This window comes from Ascaphus truei, chromosome 4 (assembly GCF_040206685.1).
Source record: "Ascaphus truei isolate aAscTru1 chromosome 4, aAscTru1.hap1, whole genome shotgun sequence".
NCBI classification, from domain to species: Eukaryota; Metazoa; Chordata; class Amphibia; order Anura; family Ascaphidae; genus Ascaphus; species Ascaphus truei.
In genome coordinates, this window is record NC_134486.1 from 421,605,092 (window position 1) to 421,628,682 (window position 23,591).

General features: G+C 51.9%; 1 protein-coding gene across 1 annotated transcript in view; it reads left to right on the forward strand.

Annotated features, from left to right (window-relative positions):
• Window positions 1-21,089, forward strand: part of LRRC73 (leucine rich repeat containing 73) — a 45,523-nt gene extending 24,434 nt beyond the window's left edge. Inside the window, exon 5 of the mRNA XM_075598832.1 lies at window positions 17,252-21,089. Coding sequence (XP_075454947.1) covers window positions 17,252-17,316 — 65 coding nt within the window. The 3' untranslated portion in view covers window positions 17,317-21,089. The remainder of the gene's footprint in view (window positions 1-17,251) is intronic.
• The last annotated feature ends 2,502 nt before the right edge of the window (window positions 21,090-23,591 follow it).

Below are 23,591 nucleotides of genomic sequence, written 5' to 3' on the forward strand. Positions count from 1 at the left end.
AGTGTGGGACAGTATGGCGTGAGAAGGAAGCCTCGGGGTGCCATAGGGGAGGGGAGCTTAGAGCAGGGGCAGGGAGTGTTGGACAGTATGGCGTGAGAAGGAAGCCTTGGGGTGCCACGGGGGAGGGGAGCTTAGAGCAGGGGCAGGGAGTGTGGGACAGTATGGCGTGAGAAGGAAGCCTCAGGGTGCCACGGGGGAGGGGAGCTTAGGGCAGGGGGAGGGGAGCTTAGCGCAGGGGCAGGGAGTGTGGGACAGTATAAAAAGACGAATGGCGCACAGCCAGAGAGCCAGGTGTAGGATAAAACTGCTATTCTTTATTCGTGCATGCAGGAAGACAGGTAACCCCCTTGGGGGACAAAAACAGGAGCCTCCTACGCGTTTCGGACCTGGGGGTCCTTTATCAAGGAGTATGGGATGTGTTAGGATAAGGCCCCTTATGTACCTGATTGATAATTGGTAAATTTAGAAAATCTGTGCAAAATCGCCGCCGCCACCCAGTGCGCATGCGCGTGACGTCACCTGAGGCGCCGCACCACCAAGCCAAAGGATTGTGGGTAAGTACCGCCCCCTGTGCCTGTCCGCGCATGCTCACATCGGAGCGTGAGGCTGACAAGACTCCTCTAGTCAGTGTCTCCGCTCCTGCCAGTAGTGACGTCATCGCGGGTCTCCCATAGGCCGGTGCATGTCGCTGGCCCACCAATGGAAGTGGTGCACGGCCGACAATGCACCAATCAGAACGGGTCCCCCGCGCCCACACTAGAGGCAATCACGGAACATACAGGCTAGGATTAACCAAGGACAACTACAATTTTGTATATGACAGGGATATGAAAACAAGATCTAATTATCAGGTCTACCTGTCATAGATGATGGGCTTTATCCATACTGATCCCATATAAAACAAAAACATACAATGTGGTACATATAGCACTCTGTTAAAAAACGAACAAAATTACTGCTAACATGATACAATATGCACCTTGAAACTGGGTTCAAAAACATGTATAAATCGAAAATACAAAATATAAATTAAAAACAATAAAGACATTTAACAAGACTTGTCGGTATGTCTTGTCCTTAATGTCCCCAAGGCTGAGGAACAACAATTGTAATATACTTTTATATATACAGATTCTTATTATCATCCATAATTCATATAATGTCAGAGAAACTGTATGATTACCTGTATGATTACCTGTTGACAACTAAGGGTACTGTCATTTATAATTTAACTCATACTATAAGTGTGGGACAGTATGGCTGTCACGGTAGCTAGTGATAGGTTATAATAATACACACCAAAATATATCTGGGTTGAATTGAACACGACTTAGATATAATAAAATAGAGTTTATTCCTTGAAGAAGGTGAACACACAAGATATACAAATAACAGGCAAAATATAGACACTTACTTAGGGGGATGGGATGGTGAAGTAATCAGGATACAGGATTAGCAATTCACCCAACGATCAGACATCAAGCAGTTGGTAATACAGGTTCAGATGAAGCCATCACGAAAAGACACGAAGAACAATGGGCATAGGGCTTAACCTCATTTATATGGAGTTTCAGCCCCCATACCTTAACCCTGGGGCGCCTGGCTGTCTAGCAGATTGCTTTGTAGTCAGGAAATCCCTCTGTCTGCATGTGTGAATTATGACACTTACAGAACACTCAGGCCCTGCGTTTCTCCGCCCTATTGTACACAATCAGAGCGATCAGCCTTTGATCAGAGGGTTTATGGTAGACAACTTGTCTCCCCCCTGAGCATTAACCTACCATATGGGCTTTGAGTTTTTATACCAGACCCAAAATTCATTCTTTAATACCTTCACATATTAAAATAATCCGTTCTGTGGGTCTGAGCGGGCTGAAATTGGCCAGGTCCTCATGCCGGAGGATCTTTGCAAAAGTGGCCAAGTTTCAGCCTTCCACGACCCCCAGAACCGGAGATACAAAAAAACAGTTAAAATCCCCTATTAACTTTAATGCAGGATTCTCCGCCATAGCTAAAATAAATAAATTTCTGCTTTTCACTCTCCCATTGAAATCAACGGGCTCCGCCGCTATAGGCTTTCAATGGAGCAACTCCGCCGTTGACGTCAATGCGCTCTGCCGCCATAGGCTTTCAATGGAGCAACTCCGCCATTGAAGTCTATAGGAAAACCACAATTCTTTACATTTGCCCATACTCCGTCTGGTTGATCAGAGAGGGCTGGAAGTGGCCATGCAGTCATGCCGGAGCAGTGACTACATGCGACCCAAATCCCAGCCCTCTGGTCCTCACAGAACCGGAGATATGGGCTTACACATTTTACACTTTCGGACTTAGCCGTTTTAACGCCACGTGGCTTTTCCCCATTGGAATCAATGGCCGGCGCCGCCATAGGCAATGCATGGGCGAGCGTCGCCATGGGATTCAATGGGACCTCCACTCCGCCATTAGAGTCAATGGCGTGACCCTCTTGATGAGCGCAACCCTTTTCGGGGGTCCTTCATTCCCGGACCCGGTGATGGTCGTGTGTGGGGGCTCCTAGGGGCAAAAAGAGTTTTATTTCTGGGTGCCCTAGATCCTAAGTTTCCCACGCCAATTGTGCTTGACCTTGAACTAGTGTGATAAAAGCTCTTTTTAAGATATTGTATCCGCTTCTGCGGTTTGCGGTTTGGATGGCTGCCAACCTGTTCCTGGAGGTCGGCGTCGAGGAATCCCCATTGAAATGGATGGCTCCATTGACTTACAATGGGGAACCGCCGCTCCTCCTCTCGGGCGCCACCCGCTGGTCTTCTATGGAAACGGGCCCAAACCGCCAGATCAGCCATTGGAATGTATGGAGCTGCAATGGCGACCTATGGGAGGCTGCAAAATGGAGCCTGAAAAGGCGGGAAAATGGAACAAAGGGCTATAAACACTGAATTAACATTATCCCTTTCCCTTCCGCATCAATCCCAGTGTATGTGTTGGTGCAAACACTGGAATGGGAACAATACACATTTACAGGGGAATATACATTTGGTTTCTGAAGCAGGGTAAAAGCACATTACTGGACCGTAGTCCAGTTAACCCCTTGCTTCCCAAGTGAGAGCAGGGGTTGGCCAAATGGGGTGTAACCCCTTTAATACCGGGCCAAACCCCCTCTCCCATGACAATGGCGTGAGAAGGAAGTCTCTGGGTGCCACGGGGGAGGGGAGCTTAGGGCAGGGGCAGGGAGTGTGGGACAGTATGGCGTGAGAAGGAAGCCTCGGGGTGCCACGGGGGAGGGGAGCTTAGCGCAGGGGCAGGGAGTGTGGGACAGTATGGCGTGAGAAGGAAGCCTCGGGGTGCCACGGGGAGGGGAGCTTAGCGCAGGGGCAGGGAGTGTGGGACAGTATGGCGTGAGAAGGAAGCCTCGGGGTGCCACGGGGGAGGGGAGCTTAGCGCAGGGGCAGGGAGTGTGGGACAGTATGGCGTGAGAAGGAAGCCTCGGGGTGCCACGGGGGAGGGGAGCTTAGCGCAGGGGCAGGGAGTGTGGGACAGTATGGCGTGAGAAGGAAGCCTTGGGGTGCCACGGGGGAGGGGAGCTTAGCGCAGGGGCAGGGAGTGTGGGACAGTATGGCGTGAGAAGGAAGCCTCGGGGTGCCACGGGGGAGGGGAGCTTAGAGCAGGGGCAGGGAGTGTGGGACAGTATGGCGTGAGAAGGAAGCCTCGGGGTGCCACGGGGAGGGGAGCTTAGAGCAGGGGCAGGGAGTGTGGGACAGTATGGCGGGAGAAGGAAGCCTCGGGGTGCCACGGGGGAGGGGAGCTTAGCGCAGGGGCAGGGAGTGTGGGACAGTATGGCGTGAGAAGGAAGCCTCGGGGTGCCACGGGGGAGGGGAGCTTAGCGCAGGGGCAGGGAGTGTGGGACAGTATGGCGTGAGAAGGAAGCCTCGGGGTGCCACGGGAGAGGGGAGCTTAGCGCAGGGGCAGGGAGTGTGGGACAGTATGGCGTGAGAAGGAAGCCTCGGGGTGCCACGGGGAGGGGAGCTTAGCGCAGGGGCAGGGAGTGTGGGACAGTATGGCATGAGAAGGAAGCCTCGGGGTGCCACGGGAGAGGGGAGCTTAGCGCAGGGGCAGGGAGTGTGGGACAGTATGGCATGAGAAGGAAGCCTCGGGGTGCCACGGGGGAGGGGAGCTTAGCGCAGGGGCAGGGAGTGTGGGACAGTATGGCGTAAGGAAGCCTCGGGGTGCCATGGGGGAGGGGAGCTTAGCGCAGGGGCAGGGAGTGTGGGACAGTATGGCGTGAGAAGGAAGCCTCGGGGTGCCACGGGGGAGGGGAGCTTAGCGCAGGAGCAGGGAGTGTGGGACAGTATGGCGTGAGAAGGAAGCCTCGGGGTGCCACGGGGGAGGGGAGCTTAGCGCAGGGGCAGGGAGTGTGGGACAGTATGGCATGAGAAGGAAGCCTCGGGGTGCCACGGGGGAGGGGAGCTTAGCGCCGGGGCAGGGAGTGTGGGACAGTATGGCGTGAGACGGAAGCCTCGGAGTGCCACGGGGGAGGGGAGCTTAGAGCAGGGGCAGGGAGTGTGGGACAGTATGGCGTGAGACAGAAGCCTTGGGGTGCCACGGGGGAGGGGAGCTTAGCGCAGTGGCAGGGAGTGTGGGACAGTATGGCATGAGAAGGAAGCCTCGGGGTGCCACGGGGCAGGGGAGCTTAGCGCAGCGGCAGGGAGTGTGGGACAGTATGGCGTGAGAAGGAAGCCTCGGGGTGCCACGGGGGAGGGGAGCTTAGAGCAGGGGCAGGGAGTGTGGGACAGTATGGCGTGAGACGGAAGCCTCGGGGTGCCACGGGGGAGGGGAGCTTAGAGCAGGGGCAGGGAGTGTGGGACAGTATGGCGTGAGACGGAAGCCTTGGGGTGCCACGGGGGAGGGGAGCTTAGAGCAGGGGCAGGGAGTGTGGGACAGTATGGCGTGAGACGGAAGCCTCGGGGTGCCACGGGGGAGGGGAGCTTAGCGCAGGGGCAGGGAGTGTGGGACAGTATGGCGTGAGAAGGAAGCCTCGGGGTGCCACGGGGGAGGGGAGCTTAGAGCAGGGGCAGGGAGTGTGGGACAGTATGGCGTGAGAAGGAAGCCTCGGGGTGCCACGGGGGAGGGGAGCTTAGAGCAGGGGCAGGGAGTGTGGGACAGTATGGCGTGAGACGGAAGCCTCGGGGTGCCACGGGGGAGGGGAGCTTAGAGCAGGGGCAGGGAGTGTGGGACAGTATGGCGTGAGACGGAAGCCTCGGGTGCCACGGGGGAGGGAAGCTTAGAGCAGGGGCAGGGAGTGTGAGACAGTATGGCGTGAGAAGGAAGCCTCGGGGTGCCACGGGGGAGGGGAGCTTAGAGCAGGGGCAGGGAGTGTGGGACAGTATGGCGTGAGAAGGAAGCCTCGGGGTGCCACGGGGGAGGGGAGCTTAACGCAGGGGCAGGGAGTGTGGGACAGTATGGCGTGAGACGGAAGCCTCGGGGTGCCACGGGGGAGGGGAGCTTAGCACAGGGGCAGGGAGTGTGGGACAGTATGGCATGAGAAGGAAGCCTCGGGGTGCCACGGGGGAGGGGAGCTTAGAGCAGGGGCAGGGAGTGTGGGACAGTATGGCGTGAGAAGGAAGTCTCGGGGTGCCACGGGAAGGGGAGCTTAGCGCAGGGGCAGGGAGTGTGGGACAGTATGGCTATCACGGTAGCTAGTGATAGGGTATAATAATACACACCAAAATATATCTGGGTTGAATTGAACACGACTTAGATATAATAAAATAGAGTTTATTCCTTGAAGAAGGTGAACACACAAGATATACAAATAACAGGCAAAATATAGACACTTACTTAGGGGGATGGGATGGTGAAGTAATCAGGATACAGGATTAGCAATTCACCCAGCGATCAGACATCAAGCAGTTGGTAATACAGGTTCAGATGAAGCCATCACGAAAAGACACGAGAAACAATGGGCATAGGGCTTAACCTCGTTTATATGGAGTTTCAGCCCCCATACCTTAACCCTGGGGCCCCTGGCTGTCTAGCAGATTGCTTTGTAGTCAGGAAATCCCTCTGTCTGCATGTGTGAATTATGACACTTACAGAACACTCAGGCCCTGCGTTTCTCCGCCCTATTGTACACAATCAGAGCGGTCAGCCTTTGATCAGAGGGTTTATGGTAGACAACTTGTCTCCCCTGTGAGCATTAACCTACCATATGGGCTCTGAGTTTTTATACCAGACCAAAAATACAATTCATTCTTTAATACCTTCACATATTAAAATAATCCATTCTGTGGGTCTGAGCGGGCTGAAATTGGCCAGGTCCTCATGCCGGAGGATCTTTGCAAAAGTGGCCAAGTTTCAGCCTTCCACGACCCCCAGAACCGGAGATACAAAAAAACAGTTAAAATCCCCTATTAACTTTAATGCAGGATTCTCCGCCATAGCTAAAATAAATCTCTGCTTTTCACTCTCCCATTGAAATCAACGGGCTCCGCCGCTATAGGCTTTCAATGGAGCAACTCCGCCGTTGACGTCAATGCGCTCTGCCGCCATAGGCTTTCAATGGAGCAACTCCGCTTTGAAGTCTATAGGAAAACCACAATTCTTTACATTTGCCCATACTCCGTCTGGTTGATCGGAGAGGGCTGGAAGTGGCCATGCAGTCATGCCGGAGCAGTGACTACATGCGACCCAAATCCCAGCCCTCTGGTCCTCACAGAACCGGAGATATGGGCTTACACATTTTACACTTTCGGACTTAGCCGTTTTAACGCCACGTGGCTTTTCCCCATTGGAATCAATGGCCGGCGCCGCCATAGGCAATGCATGGGCGAGCGCCGCCATGGGATTCAATGGGACCTCCACTCCGCCATTAGAGTCAATGGCGCGACCCTCTTGATGAGCGCGACCCTTTACGGGGGTCCTTCATTCCCGGACCCGGTGATGGTCGTGTGTGAGGGCTCCTAGGGTCTAGGTGCAAAAAGAGTTTTATTTCTGGGTGCCCTAGATCCTAAGTTTCCCACGCCAATTGTGCTTGACCTTGAACTAGTGTGATAAAAGCTCTTTTTAAGATATTGTATCCGCTTCTGCGGTTTGCGGTTTGGATGGCTGCCAACCTGTTCCTGGAGGTCGGCGTCGAGGAATCCCCATTGAAATGGATGGCTCCATTGACTTACAATGGGGAACCGCCGCTCCTCCTCTCGGGCGCCACCCGCAGGTCTTCCATGGAAACGGGCCCAAACCGCCAGATCCGCCATTGGAATGTATGGAGCTGCAATGGCGACCTATGGGAGGCTGCAATATGGAGCCTGAAAAGGCGGGAAAATGGAACAAAGGGCTATAAACACTGAATTAACATCAACCCTTTCCCTTCCGCATCAATCCCAGTGTGTCAGGAATCGGCGTTCTTCTCGCTTCCCACACAGAGCACCCCCTCTCCGCAGGGAGTCCCTGGACCCACAAAACAATCCTGCCTTACCGTCCTCCATGGCTCCTCGCCCCTGCCGCCGTCGCGGGATCACTCCCCTCGGCGATTCCTCTGCTCAGCGCCGGGCGCGCCCACGCCCTCCTGCACGCACACCTACACGCACGCCAGCCTCAGACGTTATGTGCATGCATTCTCAGCTTACAGAGCACACGCCTAACAGAGCACTTTTAACCACTGCTCCTGCAGTGAGGCGTCGCCCCCAAGCATCACACAGTTCCATGCAAATCAATGATTACACTCAGCTGGGCTGTAACACCTCCCTCCTATCAGGGAGGACTCCTTGCAGTCCTCCAGGCCTGCCCCCTTTTCCCATTGGCCTGCCCAGCTTTATTATGCCTGTGCTTCCCATCACTCGTCGCTCGACATAGTCTCTGTATGGAAGCATTTGACTACTCTCTCAGTGACTCCTCAGGTATTGACGCGGATTGGACGACTACCCCCTCTGGCTCTCGACTTCGGCTCTACTTGGACTTCGTGACTTCTGGCATCCCTGTAACACGGCTTATACCTTCGATCATCCGCAACTCTCCTATCCCTGATCTTGGCAACGGCAATAACTACTCCTCCTCTACTACCGGTACCGGCAAGTATTGTCTTCATTACTATACCTGGCCTGGCAACACTAACACCACACTCCGGACGCGCTCCCTTTGCTGCGGGTGCGTGTATCCCTACGTCCCACCTCAGCACAGGGGACGGGTCTGGTCTGCGGGCAGCACCGGCGTAACACAGTGTATGTGTTGGTGCAAACACTGGAATGGGAACAATACACATTTACAGGGAATATACATTTGGTTGCTGAAGCAGGGTAAAAGCACATTACTGGACCGTAGTCCAGTTAACCCCTTGCTTCCCAAGTGAAAGCAGGGGGTGGCCAAATGGGGTGTAACCCCTTTAATACCGGGCCAAACCCCCTCTCCCATGACAATGGCGTGAGAAGGAAGTCTCTGGGTGCCACGGGAGAGGGGAGCTTAGGGCAGGGGCAGGGAGTGTGGGACAGTATGGCGTGAGAAGGAAGCCTCGGGTGCCACGGGGGAGGGGAGCTTAGCGCAGGGGCAGGGAGTGTGGGACAATAACCTCCCGATATGTTCGCGGGATCGGGCGCAGATCTCGCACGGCGCTGGTTTGGTTTCTTCGGAAGTTAAGAAGAGTTTTCTTTCCATCGGGTCTCTGAATGGGGGGCGCTTGTTACTCACGTGTTTGTTCCACCAATAGCCCACCCTATCCCTGTCACAACCAATACACGTGAGAAGAGAGGGGCTCACTCAGGGACCTAACACAGAGGGGTCAGCCAGAGGAGGTGAACTAGGCAACATATCGATACTAATATTACAGGCCCCCCGGGGTGGGGTGCCGGTATCTCCTGCATTGTATAAATGTCCCAGTCACGCGACCGGGACATTAAACATGGCGGAGATACCAGCACCCCATACCGGGGTCTGTAACTTGGGAAGCAGGGGGTCGCAGAGGCTGAAATTAATGCAGTTCAGCTCCGGAGACCCCCTGCTGCAATACTGTGATTATTAAAATAAACCCCCCGCGATCGCCTGTTAGAGGCGCAGGGAGGGCGACTGATTCTGTATCGCCTCTCTTACAGACAGGAGCAGCCCGGGAGGATTCAGAGAGGGGGAGAGAGGGGGGAAAGTGGGAGGGAGAGAGGGGGAGTGAGGGGGAGAGAGGTATGTATAGAGGGGGAGAGAGTGGGAGGAAGAGGGAGAGAGTAAAGGAGGGAGTGGGGGGAAAGAGGGAGAGCGGTATGTATAGAGGGAGAGAGTGGGAGGGAGAGAGTGAAGGAGGGATTGGGGGGAAGAGAGGGAGAGAGGTATGTGTAGAGGGGTAGAGAGGGGGAGTGAGGGGGAGAGAGGTATGTATAGAGGGGGAGAGAGTGGGAGGGAGAGGGAGAGAGTGAAGGAGGGAGTGGGGGGAAAGAGAGAGGGGGGAGGTATGTATAGAGGGGGAGAGAGTGGGAGGCAGAGGGGGAGAGTGAAGGAGTGAGTGGGGGTGTTGCAGGGTACATGCAACTACACACGCGGGTTTCTTGACAAGGCTTATTTATTTAGCCTTAAAAAGATATACAGCACACAAAACAAAAATAGCTTTTTCCTTCAGCAAACCAGAGAAAAGAAAAATGGCTTTTTCTTCAGCAGACCAAACCAAACAGTCTAAAAATAATGCAGCTACCCTTTTCTATGCAGGGCACAGACAGTTCACAATTCATTTACTTTACTAATCAGACCTTGTATCAGGAATTCTCTTCAGCAATCTCTTTAGCAGCTTACTCCTCACTCCTCAACAGACAGCCTCCATGTGTCTACAGCCTGGGTTTTAACACACCTTGATTAGGCAGCTGGGATCCAACTAATTGTCCTGAGGTTCCCAGCTGAAGTTAACCTAGTCAGTGCTGCACTGCAGACTAGACATAGGTTTTCCAGGCATATAACTGGTGGCTTTTGTTTACCCTGTCACATTCCTCCCCTGTTAGTGTGTGGCTGGGGCTACGCACGGCTGAAGCCCGACCATCCACCCCTTCTCTAGAAAAGAAGTCAGCATTTGCGTTCTCTTTTCCCGGCCTGTGCTGAATCTCAAATGAGAAGGGTTGGAGGGCCATATACCACCTAGTCAATCTAGCATTGGAATCCTTCATGCTATTTAACCACTTCAGTGGAGCATGATCCGTCACCAAAGTAAAATGGACTCATGCCAGGTAATGCCTCAAAGCCTCTATTGCCCACTTTACTGCGTGGCACTCTTTCTCAATCACTGAGTAGTTTTTATCCCTTGGGAACAATTTCCTACTCAGGAAAATAATAGGATGATCAACTCCCTCAAACTGTTGTGACAACACTGCCCCTAGCCCTATCTCTGATGCATCTGTTTGCACTATAAAAGGGCTGTTGAAGTCTGGGCTTCTAAGGATGGGACCCTCTGATAGACACCTTTTTATGTCCTCAAAGGCTCTCTGACAATCCCTTGACCACACCACTTGTGTAGGGGCACACTTTTTTGTGAGGTCCGTTAAAGGGGCTGCCACTTCCGAATAGTTGGGGATGAACCGCCGGTAGTACCCTGCTAAACCCAGCAGAGAGCGTACCTGCGTTTTTGTTTGGGGGGTCGGAACTTCTTTCAGGGCAGCTACCTTGTCGGCTAGTGGCCTTACTTTTCCACCTCCCACTGCATACCCTAAGTATTTGGTTTCCGCTTTACCCAAGGCACATTTCTTAGGGCTGGCTTTGAGCCCTGCCTCTCTTAGAGATTTGAGGACCGCTTTCAGCCTATTTAGATGGGCCCGCCATTGTTTACTATAAATGACAATGTCATCTAGGTAAGCTGCGGCATAAGTCCTATGGGGCCTCAGTACCTTATCCATGAGTCTCTGAAATGTGGCTGGGGCTCCATGCAGTCCAAATGGCATTGTCACAAACTGGTATAAACCCATGGGAGTGGCAAAGGCTGTTTTGCATTTGGACTTTTCCTCTAAGGGTATTTGCCAGTATCCTTTTGTCAAGTCCAACTTGGATATATATTCCGCGTTACCAAGGGCGTCAATTAATTCGTCCACCCTTGGCATTGGATATGCGTCAAACTTGGATACCGCATTGACCTTTCGGAGGTCCACACAAAATCTTACCTTCCCATCGGGTTTAGGGACCATAATTAGTGGACTACACCACTCACTGCATGATTCCTCAATCACTCCTAAGTGTAACATTTCTTGTACCTCCTTCTCTACCAGAGCCCTACGACTTTCAGGCAACCTATAAGGACGGGAACGTACTTTTACCCCAGGTGCTGTCTCGATTGCATGGGAAATTAAGTTAGTTTGTCCTGGTAAGTCAGAAAAAACATCCTGGAATTGAGTAATTATTGCTAACAAGTCCCCTTTTTGTTCAGAGAACAACTGTTTACCCATTGGGATTTTATTGTCACCCACGATGTTCTCCCGTGGAGGCTGAGGACCCAAGTCCGTTTCCTCCTCCACCGGGTGGATGAATAGAGACCGCTGCATTTTCCAGGGTTTCAGCAAGTTCACATGGTAAATTTGTTTACCCCTCCTGGACCCTGGTTGAGCGATCTCGTAATCCACATCACCCGTACGGCGGAGTACTTCGAATGGGCCCTGCCATTTGGCCAGGAGTTTACTCTCGCAACTGGGTAACAATAACATCACCTGGTCTCCTGGGTGAAACACTCTCATGCGAGCATTCTGATTGTAATGTCTCTCCTGACTGTCCTGGGCTGATCTAAGATTCTCCCTGGCAAAATGGCCGACCACATCTAGGCGCTTCCTAAGGTCTAGTACATATTGCAGGGTATTCTTAGAAGGGGACCGCTGTTCCTCCCAGGACTCCTTTAGGAGGTCTAGGATACCCCGGGGTTGGCGGCCATAGAGCAATTCAAATGGAGAGAATCCCGTGGAGGCCTGGGGAACTTCCCGCACTGCAAATAGCAGAAAAGGGAGAAGTTCATCCCAGGCTCTCTTCTCTGAATCTACAAATTTCCTCAGCATCCCTTTTAGAGTTCGGTTAAATCTTTCCACCAATCCGTCAGTCTGTGGATGGTAGACCAATGTCCGAACAGACTTGACCTCTAGTAACTTTAAGACATCCTGCATCAGTTTAGCCATGAAATTTGTACCTTGGTCTGTCAACATAACCTGGGGAAGTCCAACCCGTGAGAACAGTTCCAACAACTTGTTGGCTACTTGCTTCGTCGTTGCTGTTCTCAGGGGGAACGCCTCAGGATATCTTGTCGCATAATCAACTATGACAAGGATAAACCTGTGTCCTTTCGCAGAAGGTTCTAGAGGTCCTACCAAGTCTACCCCAATCCTCTCAAAGGGAACTGACACCAAGGGTAGAGGAACCAAAGGGGCTGTTTTTTGTCCTTTTGGACTAGTTAACTGGCACTCCGGACATGCTGCACATAGCTTAGCAATATCACTATGCATCCCTGGCCAATAGAATCGGGATGAAATACGGTCCAATGTTTTATCCCTGCCCAGGTGACCACCCCAAGGGACAGTATGGGCTAGAGTGAACACAGATTTAACAAACGCCTTGGGAACCAATATCTGTCCGGGGACCTCCCCTGTTTGTGTCTGCTTATTCACCCTATATAGGATATCCTTTGATAGCTCAAAATGGGGGAATACTATTGTGGCGAAAATGGGGGGTAATCAGCGCATTAATAAAGGCAGTGGGCTCGGCTGGTTACCCCTATTTCGTATTGGGGATGAAGGGGTTAATATTATATGCTGTTCCCCTTTTAAGACTGCTAATTTAGGAACGGAGTGAGCCAGCACCCTGATTTTTGGGGTGCCGCCTCAGTGTAATCCCCCAAGTACACACATATTAAAAATATAACTTTGTCATAAGGGAAACATATATTTTTGATGAAGTGCCTTTCTGGTGCAGTTAATATGTACCGGCAGGATGCTGTTTTTTTCTGCCTGCCTTTGTTTTGCATACCAGAACCAAATGTTTTGACACCTATGAGCTGGGTTACTTGCCTATGCAAGCTTCAAAGCTAGCCTGCTAGGCCCACAGCTGTAAGTCTCTCTGGAAGTTGCATATCAAAAGACCCCAGATTCATAAAGTGTCACTTAATCAGGATGTTTCTGAGTAGCAGATCCTGTTACTCATCCTAGATATTTCACACCTTGGGACCAAACTCCAGACATTGCGTCCCCAGAAATGAGTGGCCCCTTTTTACTTAGCAGTGCTACCAAGCTGCTTACTGAGCATGCTCAGAGTTACCTGAGCTGGCTGTAGGATTTGCCCATGTGACCTGGCAGGTTCTGATAGGAGGAAGATAATTCCTTGCCAATGGGATGAGGCTAATGTAACACTTCACAGGCCCTTGTCCTTAAAAAGGCCTTTACCCCTCATTCCTGTGTTATTCCTGTGTTGTTGCTGTTGTTACCTGATTTCTTCAAGCATTTAAAACTACCAGAAAAGACTTTGCACATGCACAGAAGGATTGGACTGGCTATTTATTTGGCAATTTGCAAATGGACTACATTTTGAAAGACAATCTCCTGGTGCTTTGCACATTTCTGGACATTATCCTCTGTTTCTCTACCCGTGAGTGTAATTATTAAGTTTATTCTGCAGTTGTCGTGTGTTTGCCTATCAAGGGAATAAATCTCAGTTTATTTTGCTCAACCTGTTCTGCTCAATCAGGACCCACGAAATATAAATGTGTTATTAAGCGCGTCTCCCGTCACAACTATCACCCCTTGTGCATCTAAAATCTGTTCATCAATTTTCACCACCTTGTCATACTGTCTAGCAAGGCCTGGGTCTTCCCTCTGTTTCTGGCGAAAGTCAGGGAGGTACAGGTCTGGTAAATCTCCAGGGCCCATATCCCCCTCCCTTTGGCCATCCCCAGCCATCACTTGTGACCTCTGACTACTAGAATGGTCACTTTGAGACCCGGATTTCTGCAACCAGTCCTGTTTGTCCAAGCGTCTTTGCTTCCGAGTCTTTTGAACCCTTTGTCTACTGGGAAAAAGGTCTGCCGAGAAGGGGAACAGTTTACCAGGGTTCTCCTGAGCCCTAGAAGGAGGCTCCTCGTGAAAGACTGGGGCCATTAGGTCCGAAAAGAAAGGCCAGTCCCGACCGAGCACAACGAGGGCAGGGAGCCAAGGAGCGACTCCTACTTCGAGGTAAGCCTCCTGACCTTTTATCTGTAGCCGGATTTTGTCCGTCGGATTGCGTTTTACATCGCCGTGTATACATTCTATGCTCCATGGGGAGTCAAAAGAACACACGTTGGGCAGTAACAGTTCCTGGAGGACCAGAGTTTTCCCAGAGCCCGAATCTACAAGGGCCTGGACGGTTTTTCCCCCAATTAGGGCTGGAAGTAGCCAGGGCTTGTAATTTTCCTTAGTAAAAGCCGAGGCGACGGTTCTGCTGAATGAACAATCCATCAGTGGACAGTCCACATACCGGTGGCCTTGTTCTCCGCAGGCGGAACATGGAGAGGGTTCCCTCGCAGGAGGGGGCTGTGGATAGCGCTCCGCTGGACCGGTTACTGGAGACCAGACATCTGGTGGGTCCTGTGAGCGACGTCCTCGCAAGTTCCTCTCACTTTGCGACGAGCCGACATCCGGAAGGAGATGAGGGTCTCTGCGGGGACCAGCATTTGGACTCCGTCCTTGCTGGAATGACTGCTCCTTCCTTTGGACTTGGCGGTTCCGTGACGGGCCGTAGGTTCCCCATTGATCCGACCTCCCTCTTTGGGCGTCCGCAAGTGCCGGTGGAGTCGGGTCCAGGACACTCGCCTGCTGCTCAGCCCCAAGGAAGTTCTCCACGAGTCGGACCGCCAAAGCTAGGGTTTCAGCAGCGTGGCGTTTAACCCACGAGCGTGCGGAAGGGGGTATTATTTGTAGAAATTGTTCCAAAACCACCTGCTCAAGAATTGCCTCCTTAGTGCACTCCTCGGGTTGTATCCAGCGCGTACACAAGTCCAATAATCGCTGAGCGTGGACCCGGGGTCTCATCTTAGCGGTGTACTTCATATTCCGGAACTGCTGCCGGTAGGTCTCTGGGGTCAGACCTAAGCGATCCAGTATGGCGGATTTTACTTGTCGGTAGTCCATTGCCTGATCTGTAGGGAGGCCCTGATATGAAGCCTGGGCTTCCCCTATGAGGAGCGGGGCCAAAGCAGTTGCCCAGCGATCTGCAGCCCAGCCCTGAGCTTCGGCGACTCTTTCAAATGTTAGTAAAAAAGCCTCTGGATCCTCATTCGGAGCCATTTTCCTCAGGAGTATCGGGGGGTCTGCTGGCCAGTTCTGCACTGGCAGACTCTTGGATTTGGGTCAGCAGCTTGGCAATCCGCTCATCCTGTGCTGTTTGTAGTCTTTCATCTTTCTCCGCTTGCAGCCGGGCCGGCTCGCACAGAAACGCTTTCAACATTTCTTCCATTCTTGTGTGTGTGTGTGTGGCCCTTTAACTGCAGGAGCCTTTTGAAAAAATCAAATCCCACTTCTGACACCATATGTTGCAGGGTACATGCAACTACACACGCGGGTTTCTTGACAAGGCTTATTTATTTAGCCTTAAAAAGATATACAGCACACAAAATAAAAATTGCTTTTTTCCTTCAGCAAACCAGAGAAAAGAAAAATGGCTTTTTCTTCAGCAAACCAAACCAAACAGTCTAAAAATAATGCAGCTACCCTTTTCTATGCAGGGCACAGACCGTTCACAATTCATTTACTTTACTAATCAGACCTTGTATCAGGAATTCTCTTCAGGAATCTCTTTAGCAGCTTAGTCCTCACTCCTCAACAGACAGCCTCCATGTGTCTACAGCCTGGGTTTTAACACACCTTGATTAGGCAGCTGGGATCCAACTAATTGTCCTGAGGTTCCCAGCTGAAGTTAACCTAGTCAGTGCTGCACTGCAGACTAGACATAGGTTTTCCAGGTATATAACTGGTGGCTTTTGTTTACCCTGTCACAGGGGGGAAGAGAGGGAGAGAGGTATGTATAAAGGGGGAGAAAGTGGGAGGAAGAGGGGGAGACTGAGGCGGAAGAGGTATGTATAGAGGGGGAGAGAGTGGGGGTGAGAGGGGGTGAGAGGGAGAGGGGGAGAGGTATGTATAAAAGAGGAGAGAGTGGGAGCGAGAGGGGGAATAGAGAGAGGTATGTATATAGGGGGAGATAGTGGGAACGAGAGAGAGGGGAGAGGTATGTATAGAGGGTGAGAGAGTGGGAGTGAGAGGTATGTGTAGAGGGTGAGAGACTGAGAGGGAGGGAGAGAGAGAGGAAGGAGGGAGAGAGTGGAGGGAGAGAGGTATGTATAGAGGGGGAGAGAGTGGGAGGGAGAGAGAGAGTGAGGGAGGGAGAGAGGTGGGAGAGAGGTATGTGTAGAGGGGGAGAGAGTGGGAGGGAGGGAGAGCATGGGAGAGAGTGAGAGGAGAGAGGGAGAGTGAGGGAGGGAGAAATACACACCAGAGATACCTGGGAAGTATGCTAATTGAAATAATTTTAATATACTTTGCATATTAAATGAGCATATTTCCCACGTATTCCAGGGGTGCTCACAGGTGTGTCTCCACGTGTTATATAGAGGAGAATTTGGGGTCTCCACGTGTTGTATGGAGGAGAATTTGGGGTCTCCACGTGTTGTATAGAGGAGAGTTTGGGGTCTCCATGAAGGTGTGGTTATAGGCCCGAAACGTTGTTCTGACGAAGGTGCGATTATAGGCCCGAAACGTTGTCCTGACGAAGGTGCGGTTATAGGCCCGAAAAGTTGTCCTGACGAAGGTGCGGTTTAGGCCCGAAACGTTGTTCTGACGAAGGTGGGGTTATAGGCCCGAAAAGTTGTCCTGACGAAGGTGGGGTTATAGGCCCGAAACGTCCTGACGAAGGTGTGGTTATAGCCCCGAAACGTTGTCCTGACGAATGTGTGGTTATAGGCGCGAAACGTTGTCCTGACGAATGTGTGGTTATAGGCCTGAAACATTGTCCTGACGAAGGTGTGGTTATAGCCCCGAAACGTTGTCCTGACGAATGTGTGGTTATAGGCGCGAAACGTTGTCCTGACGAAGGTGTGGTTATAGCACTGACAGAAAAGGGTCTCTATTCATTTCAATAAAGGGAAGGCGGCCTGACGGCATTTTGGACACGGTCCCCTGAGGAGGTTTACAGAAGGGAGGACGGGAGGGAGAGCCGATGTCACGTGGTTGCAGTGAGGGAAAGTAGCCTGTATAGAGGAGATAACGAGCGCGGGAGAAGTCATTAACACCGGTCACTTTGTGTCACTGTCCTCTCCCCCTCACAGGTCCTCACGGAGTGCTCCTGACCTCTGGCCTGGGCGACAGCCTCTTAGCAGAGACAGAGATGTGACACCCAGCAACAACAAACTGTTACCAGGCGAATGGATCCCCATGCTCACCGACACACTGTCCCACAACGAACACTCAGGGGTTGGGTTACCATCAGGTATTACCAGTCGGGATCATCTTTCCACCTCATGATAACCCAACTCGCGAGCATCCCTAAGTACTCACAAATGAGTCGCAGAGCAAACAGGGTGTAGGACAGGACAGGCACACCCGGGAGATGCTGGTACTCTCAGCCATTCCGGATAGTCCAACAGCTATGGGACCCAAGGCAGGCGGCTCTGCTAGGCAATGCTGGCCCACTGGCACTCAGGGGGTTAACAATCCCTGCACACAAAGCACCATGTTAGCTAACACTATGGGAGGATACAGGTATATTACTATACAGCACTGGGGTATAGTATAACTTTCTGCGTGGCAGGCACGTGGCAGCAGAATGGAAGGGGTTAAAGAGATCTCATTGAATCTCCGCAGCGAGCGTGTTTTTGCCTGTAATTATCAAAGCACTGCATGGGTTAAATACCAGCCAGCAACGTATAAAAAAGCACTCAGCCAGGCAACGTGTCGCCTGTAATGTTGGTTGGATAGTGTAAGGTGTTATTGAGCCTGTGAGGCCACGAAGCAACTCCACAGTAACTCGTATCACTTTATACACAGTAACGCGTATCACTTTATACACAGTAACGCGTATCACTTTATACACAGTAACGCGCATCACTTTATACAAAGGAAAGTGTCTTAATTCTCCCAGCTGTAAAACTGGGACAAGGAACAGCACAGGGATTATCAGGGGAAGGCGTCCCAGAGAAGGGATTATCAGGGTAAAGGCGTTCCGGAGATGCACGGTGATGCCGAGACGCACAGTGACGCCAAGGTGCATGGTCACACAGATACAGTGACGCCGAGATGCACGGTGACACAGATACAGTGACGCCGAGATGCACGGTGACACAGATACAGTGACGCCGAGACGCATGGTGACACAGATACAGTGACGCCGAGATGCACGGTGACACAGATACAGTGACGCCGAGATGCACGGTGACACAGATACAGTGACGCTGAGATGCACAGTGACGCCGAGATGCACGTTGACACAGATACAGTGACGCTGAGACGCACGGTGACACAGATACAGTGACGCCGAGACGCACGGTGACGCCGAGACGCACGGTGACACAGATACAGTGACGCCGAGATGCACAGTGACACAGATACAGTGATGCTGAGACGCACAGTGACGCCGAGATGCACGGTGACACAGATACAGTGACGCCGAGACACACGGTGACACAGATACAGTGACGCCGAGACGCACGATGACACAGATACAGTGACGCTGAGACGCACAGTGACGCCGAGATGCACGGTAACACAGATACAGTGACGCCGAGATGCACGGTGACACAGATACAGTGACGCTGAGATGCACAGTGACACCGAGATGCACGGTGACACAGATACAGTGATGCTGAGACGCACAGTGACGCCGAGATGCACGGTGACACAGATACAGTGACGCCGAGACACACGGTGACACAGATACAGTGACGCCGAGACGCACGATGACACAGATACAGTGACGCTGAGACGCACAGTGACGCCGAGATGCACGGTAACACAGATACAGTGACGCCGAGATGCACGGTGACACAGATAAAGTGACACCGAGACGCACGGTGACACAGATACAGTGACACTGAGACGCACGGTGACACACATACAGTGACGCTGAGACGCACAGTGACGCCGAGATGCATGGTGACACAGATACAGTGACGCCGAGATGCATGGTGACACAGATACAGTGACGCTGAGACGCACGGTGACACAGATACAGTGCCGCTGAGACGCACACGCTGATGCGCACGGTGACCCTGAGGCGCGCAGTGACGTGGAGGTGTGCGGTGACGCTGAGGCACACAGTGATGCTGAAACCCACACGCTGCGTCAGAAGTTGACGCTAAGACAAGGTGATGCAGATACGGTGACGCTGAGACTCACAGTGACAATCGCTAATATGGCCTGTGTTGGATCTCCTCTCGTCGGGGTCAGGCTTATACACGAGGATCACATGCATGAGAGGTTAGTTATGGGGTCTCCTGCTGGGGGGGATCACATGCAGGAGAGGTTTAGTTATGGGGTCTCCTCCTGGTGGGGGGATCACATGCAGGAGAGGTTTAGTTATGGGGTCTCCTCCTGGTGGGGGGATCACATGCAGGAGAGGTTAGTTATGGGGTCTCCTCCTGGTGGCCCCTTTCCTGATAAATCTGGTGCTGTTTATTGCTCCGGTTCAGCACCCGGGAGACCCCGGTGATATTTGGGGGTGCAGTCCCTGGGGATGCTTTTATATGAGGAGGGGAGGACCCCACTTCTCACTAACACAGGGAGGGCTGCAGCTGGCTCAGTTGCACAATGAATTTACAGCCCTATCTGGCACTGAAGTGGTTAATCATTGCTACTGGACTCCTTGACCCTTTCACTGCTGGGGTAGGTCTGTAAGCATAACACACAGGTCCTCTGCATGAAGCGTGTAACAATCTGCTGGGCTGTAACAAGCACAATCACAATAAATAACGCTTCTTGCAAACTGCTGGTGTCGGCAGCGTCCCCTGTCACTGCCGCAGAGGTGCCGGGAGTAACGGGTATTAGTGACAGGGATCAGGGGGAGTAACTGCCTCTTATGTGATATAGGAGAGTGTCTCACGCACAGGACTCCTGGCACTAAGGGTGACGTCGCAGCACACGGGACCACTACTTATATATGTACACACCCAGAGTATATATGTACACGTCCAGGGTACCATTACTTTGATATTTACACATCCAGAGTACCATTACTTTTATATTTACACACCCAGAGTACCATTACTTTTATATGTACACACCCAGAGTACCATGACTAGTATATTTACACACCCGGAGTACCATGACTAGTATATTTACACACCCGGAGTACCATGACTATTATATTTACACACCCAGAGTACGATTACTATTATATTTACACACCCAGAGTACCATTACTATTATATGTACACACCTAGAGTACCATTACTTTTATATTTACACACTGTTACGCCGGTGCTGCCCGCAGACCAGACCCGTCCCTTATACTGAGTTGGGGACGTATATCTGCACGCACCCGCAGCAGAAGGAGCGTGTCCGGAGTGTGGTGTTTGGGGTTGCCTGGCCAGGTGGGAATAGCTGTAGCAATACTTGCCGGTACCGGAAGCAGAGTAGTGGTAGTTGCCGTTAGCCAAGGCCAGGGATAGGTGAGGTCCGGAAGGTAGGGGTCCGAGCAGGGGTCCAGGGGCGAAAGAAACTGCGTCGTCAGGGAGATCCGGGGTCGAGAGCCAAAGAGAGAAGTCCGCCAAGCCGAGTCGTAACCTGAGTGACTGTGACAGGGTAAATAAAAGCCACCAGTTATATGCCTGGAAAACCTATGTCTAGTCTGCAGAGCAGCACTGACTAGGTTAACTTCAGCTGGGAACCTCAGGACAATTAGTTGGATCCCAGCTGCCTAATCAAGGTGTGTTAAAACCCAGGCTGTAGACACATGGAGGGTTGGTGTTGATGAGAGAGGAGTAAGCTGCTGCTAAAGAAATTTCCTGATACAAGGTCTGATAAACAAAGTAACTGAATTATAAACTGTCTGTCTCCTGCTTAGAAAAGGGATTGCTGCCTGAGTTACACACTGTCTGCTAAAGAGAAACTGTTTTGTTTTTGCTGAAGAAAAGCTATTTTTGTTTTGTGTGTTGTATATCTGTTAAGGCTAAATAAATAAGCCTTGGCAAGAAACCCACGTGTGTAGTTGCATGTACCCTGCAACATATGGTGTTAAGAATTGGGAAGGATTTTGAAAGGCCCCTGCAGTTAAAGGGCCATACACACACATACACACAAGAATGAAAAAAATGGAAGAATTTTTGAAAGAGTTTTTGTGCGAGCAGACCAAACAGCAGGGACAGTTAATGCAGGAGCAGGCTCGGCTGCAAGCAGAGAGAGATGAAAGACTTTGGCAGCAGCAAACCCAGCACCTAAACCAGCAGCAGGCAGCACAGGAGGAGCGAATGGCCAAGCTGCAGACCCAATTCCAGTGGTCTGCCAGTCCAGAACTTGCAAGCAAACCCCCGGTACTCCTGAGGAAAATGGCTCCGGACGAGGATCCAGAGGCTTTTTTACTGACTTTTGAAAGAGTTGCCGAAGCTCAGGGCGGGGCTACAGATCGCTGGGCAACTGCTTTGGCCCCGCTCCTTATAGGAGAAGCCCAGGCCTCATATCAGGGTCTCCCAGCAGATCAGGCAATGGACTACCGACAAGTAAAAGCCGCCATACTGGATCGCTTAGGTCTGACCCCAGAGACCTACCGACAGCAGTTCCGGAACATGAAGTACACCGCTAAGATGAGACCCCGGGTCCTCGCTCAGCGATTATTGGAGTTATGTATGCGCTGGATAAAATCCGAGGAGTGCACTAAGGAGGCAATTCTTGAGCAGGTGGTTTTGGAACAATTTCTACAAATAATACCCCCTTCCGCACGCTCGTGGGTAAAACGCCACGCTGTTGAAACCCTAGCTTTGGCGGTCCGACTCGTGGAGAACTTCCTTGGGGCTGAGCAGCAGGCGAGTGTCCTGGACCCGACTCCACCAGTACTTGCGGATGCCCAAAGAGGGAGGTCGGATCAATGGGGAACCTACGGCCCGTCACGGAACCGCCAAGTCCAACGGAAGGAGCAGTCGTTCCAGCAAGGACGGAGTCCAAATGCTGGTCCCCGTAGAGACCCTCATCTCCTTCCGGATGTCGGCTCGTCGCAAAGTGAGAGGAACTTCCGACGACGTTGCCCACAGGACCCACCAGATGCCTGGTCTCCAGTAACCGGTCCAGCGGAGCGCTATCCACAGCTCCCTCCTGCGAGGGAACCCTCCATATGTTCCGCCTGTGGAGAACAAGGCCACCGGTATGTGGACTGTCCACTGATGGATTGTTCATTCTGCAGAACCGTCGCCTCGGCTTTTACTGGGGAAAATTACAAGCCCTGGCTACTTCCAGCCCTGATTGGGGGAAAAAACGTCCAGGCCCTTGTAGATTCGGGCTCTGGGAAAACTCTGGTCCTCCAGGAACTGTTACTGCCCAACGTGTGTTCTTTTGACTCCCCGTGGAGCATAGAATGTATACGGCGATGTAAAATGCTATCCGACGGCCAAAATCCGGCTACAGGTAAAAGGTCAGGAGGCTTACCTCGAAGTAGGAGTCGCTCCTTGGCTCCCTGCCCCCGTTGTGCTCGGTCAGGACTGGCCTTTCTTTTCAGACCTAATGGCCCCAGTCTTTCACGAGGAGCCTCCTTCTGGGGCTCAGGAGAACCCTGGCAAACTGTTCCCCTTCTCGGCAGACCTTTTTCCCAGTAGACACCGGGTTCAAAAGACTCGGAAGCAAAGACGCTTGGACAAACAGGACTGGTTGCAGAAATCTGGGTCTCAAGGTGACCATTCTAGTAGTCAGAGGTCACAAGTGATGGCTGGGGATGGCCAAAGGGAGGGGGATATGGGCCCTGGAGATTTACCAGACCTGTACCTCCCTGACTTTCGCCAGAAGCAAAGGGAAGACCCAGTCCTTGCTAGACAGTATAACAAGGTGGTGAAAATTGATGAACAGATTTTAGATGCACAGGGGGTGATAGTATTCCCCCATTTTGAGCTATCAAAGGATATCCTATATAGGGTGAATAGGCAGACACAAACAGGGGAGGTCACCAGACAGATATTGGTTCCCAAGGCGTTTGTTAAATCTGTGTTCACTCTAGCCCATACTGTCCCTTGGGGTGGTCACCTGGGCAGGGATAAAACATTGGACCGTATTTCATCCCGATTCTATTGGCCAGGGATGCATAGTGATATTGCTAAACTATGTGCAGCATGTCCGGAGTGCCATCTAACTAGTCCAAAAGGACAAAAACCAGCCCCTTTGGTTCCTCTACCCTTGGTGTCAGTTCCCTTTGAGAGGATTGGGGTAGACTTGGTAGGACCTCTAGAACCTTCTGCAAAAGGACACAGGTTTATCCTTGTAATAGTTGATTATGCGACAAGATATCCTGAGGCGTTCCCCCTGAGAACAGCAACGGCGAAGCAAGTAGCCAACAAGTTGTTGGAAGTGTTCTCACGGGTTGGACTTCCCCAGGTTATGTTGACAGACCAAGGTACAAATTTCATGGCTAAACGGATGCAGGATGTCATAAAGTTACTAGAGGTCAAGTCTGTTCGGACATCGGTCTACCATCCA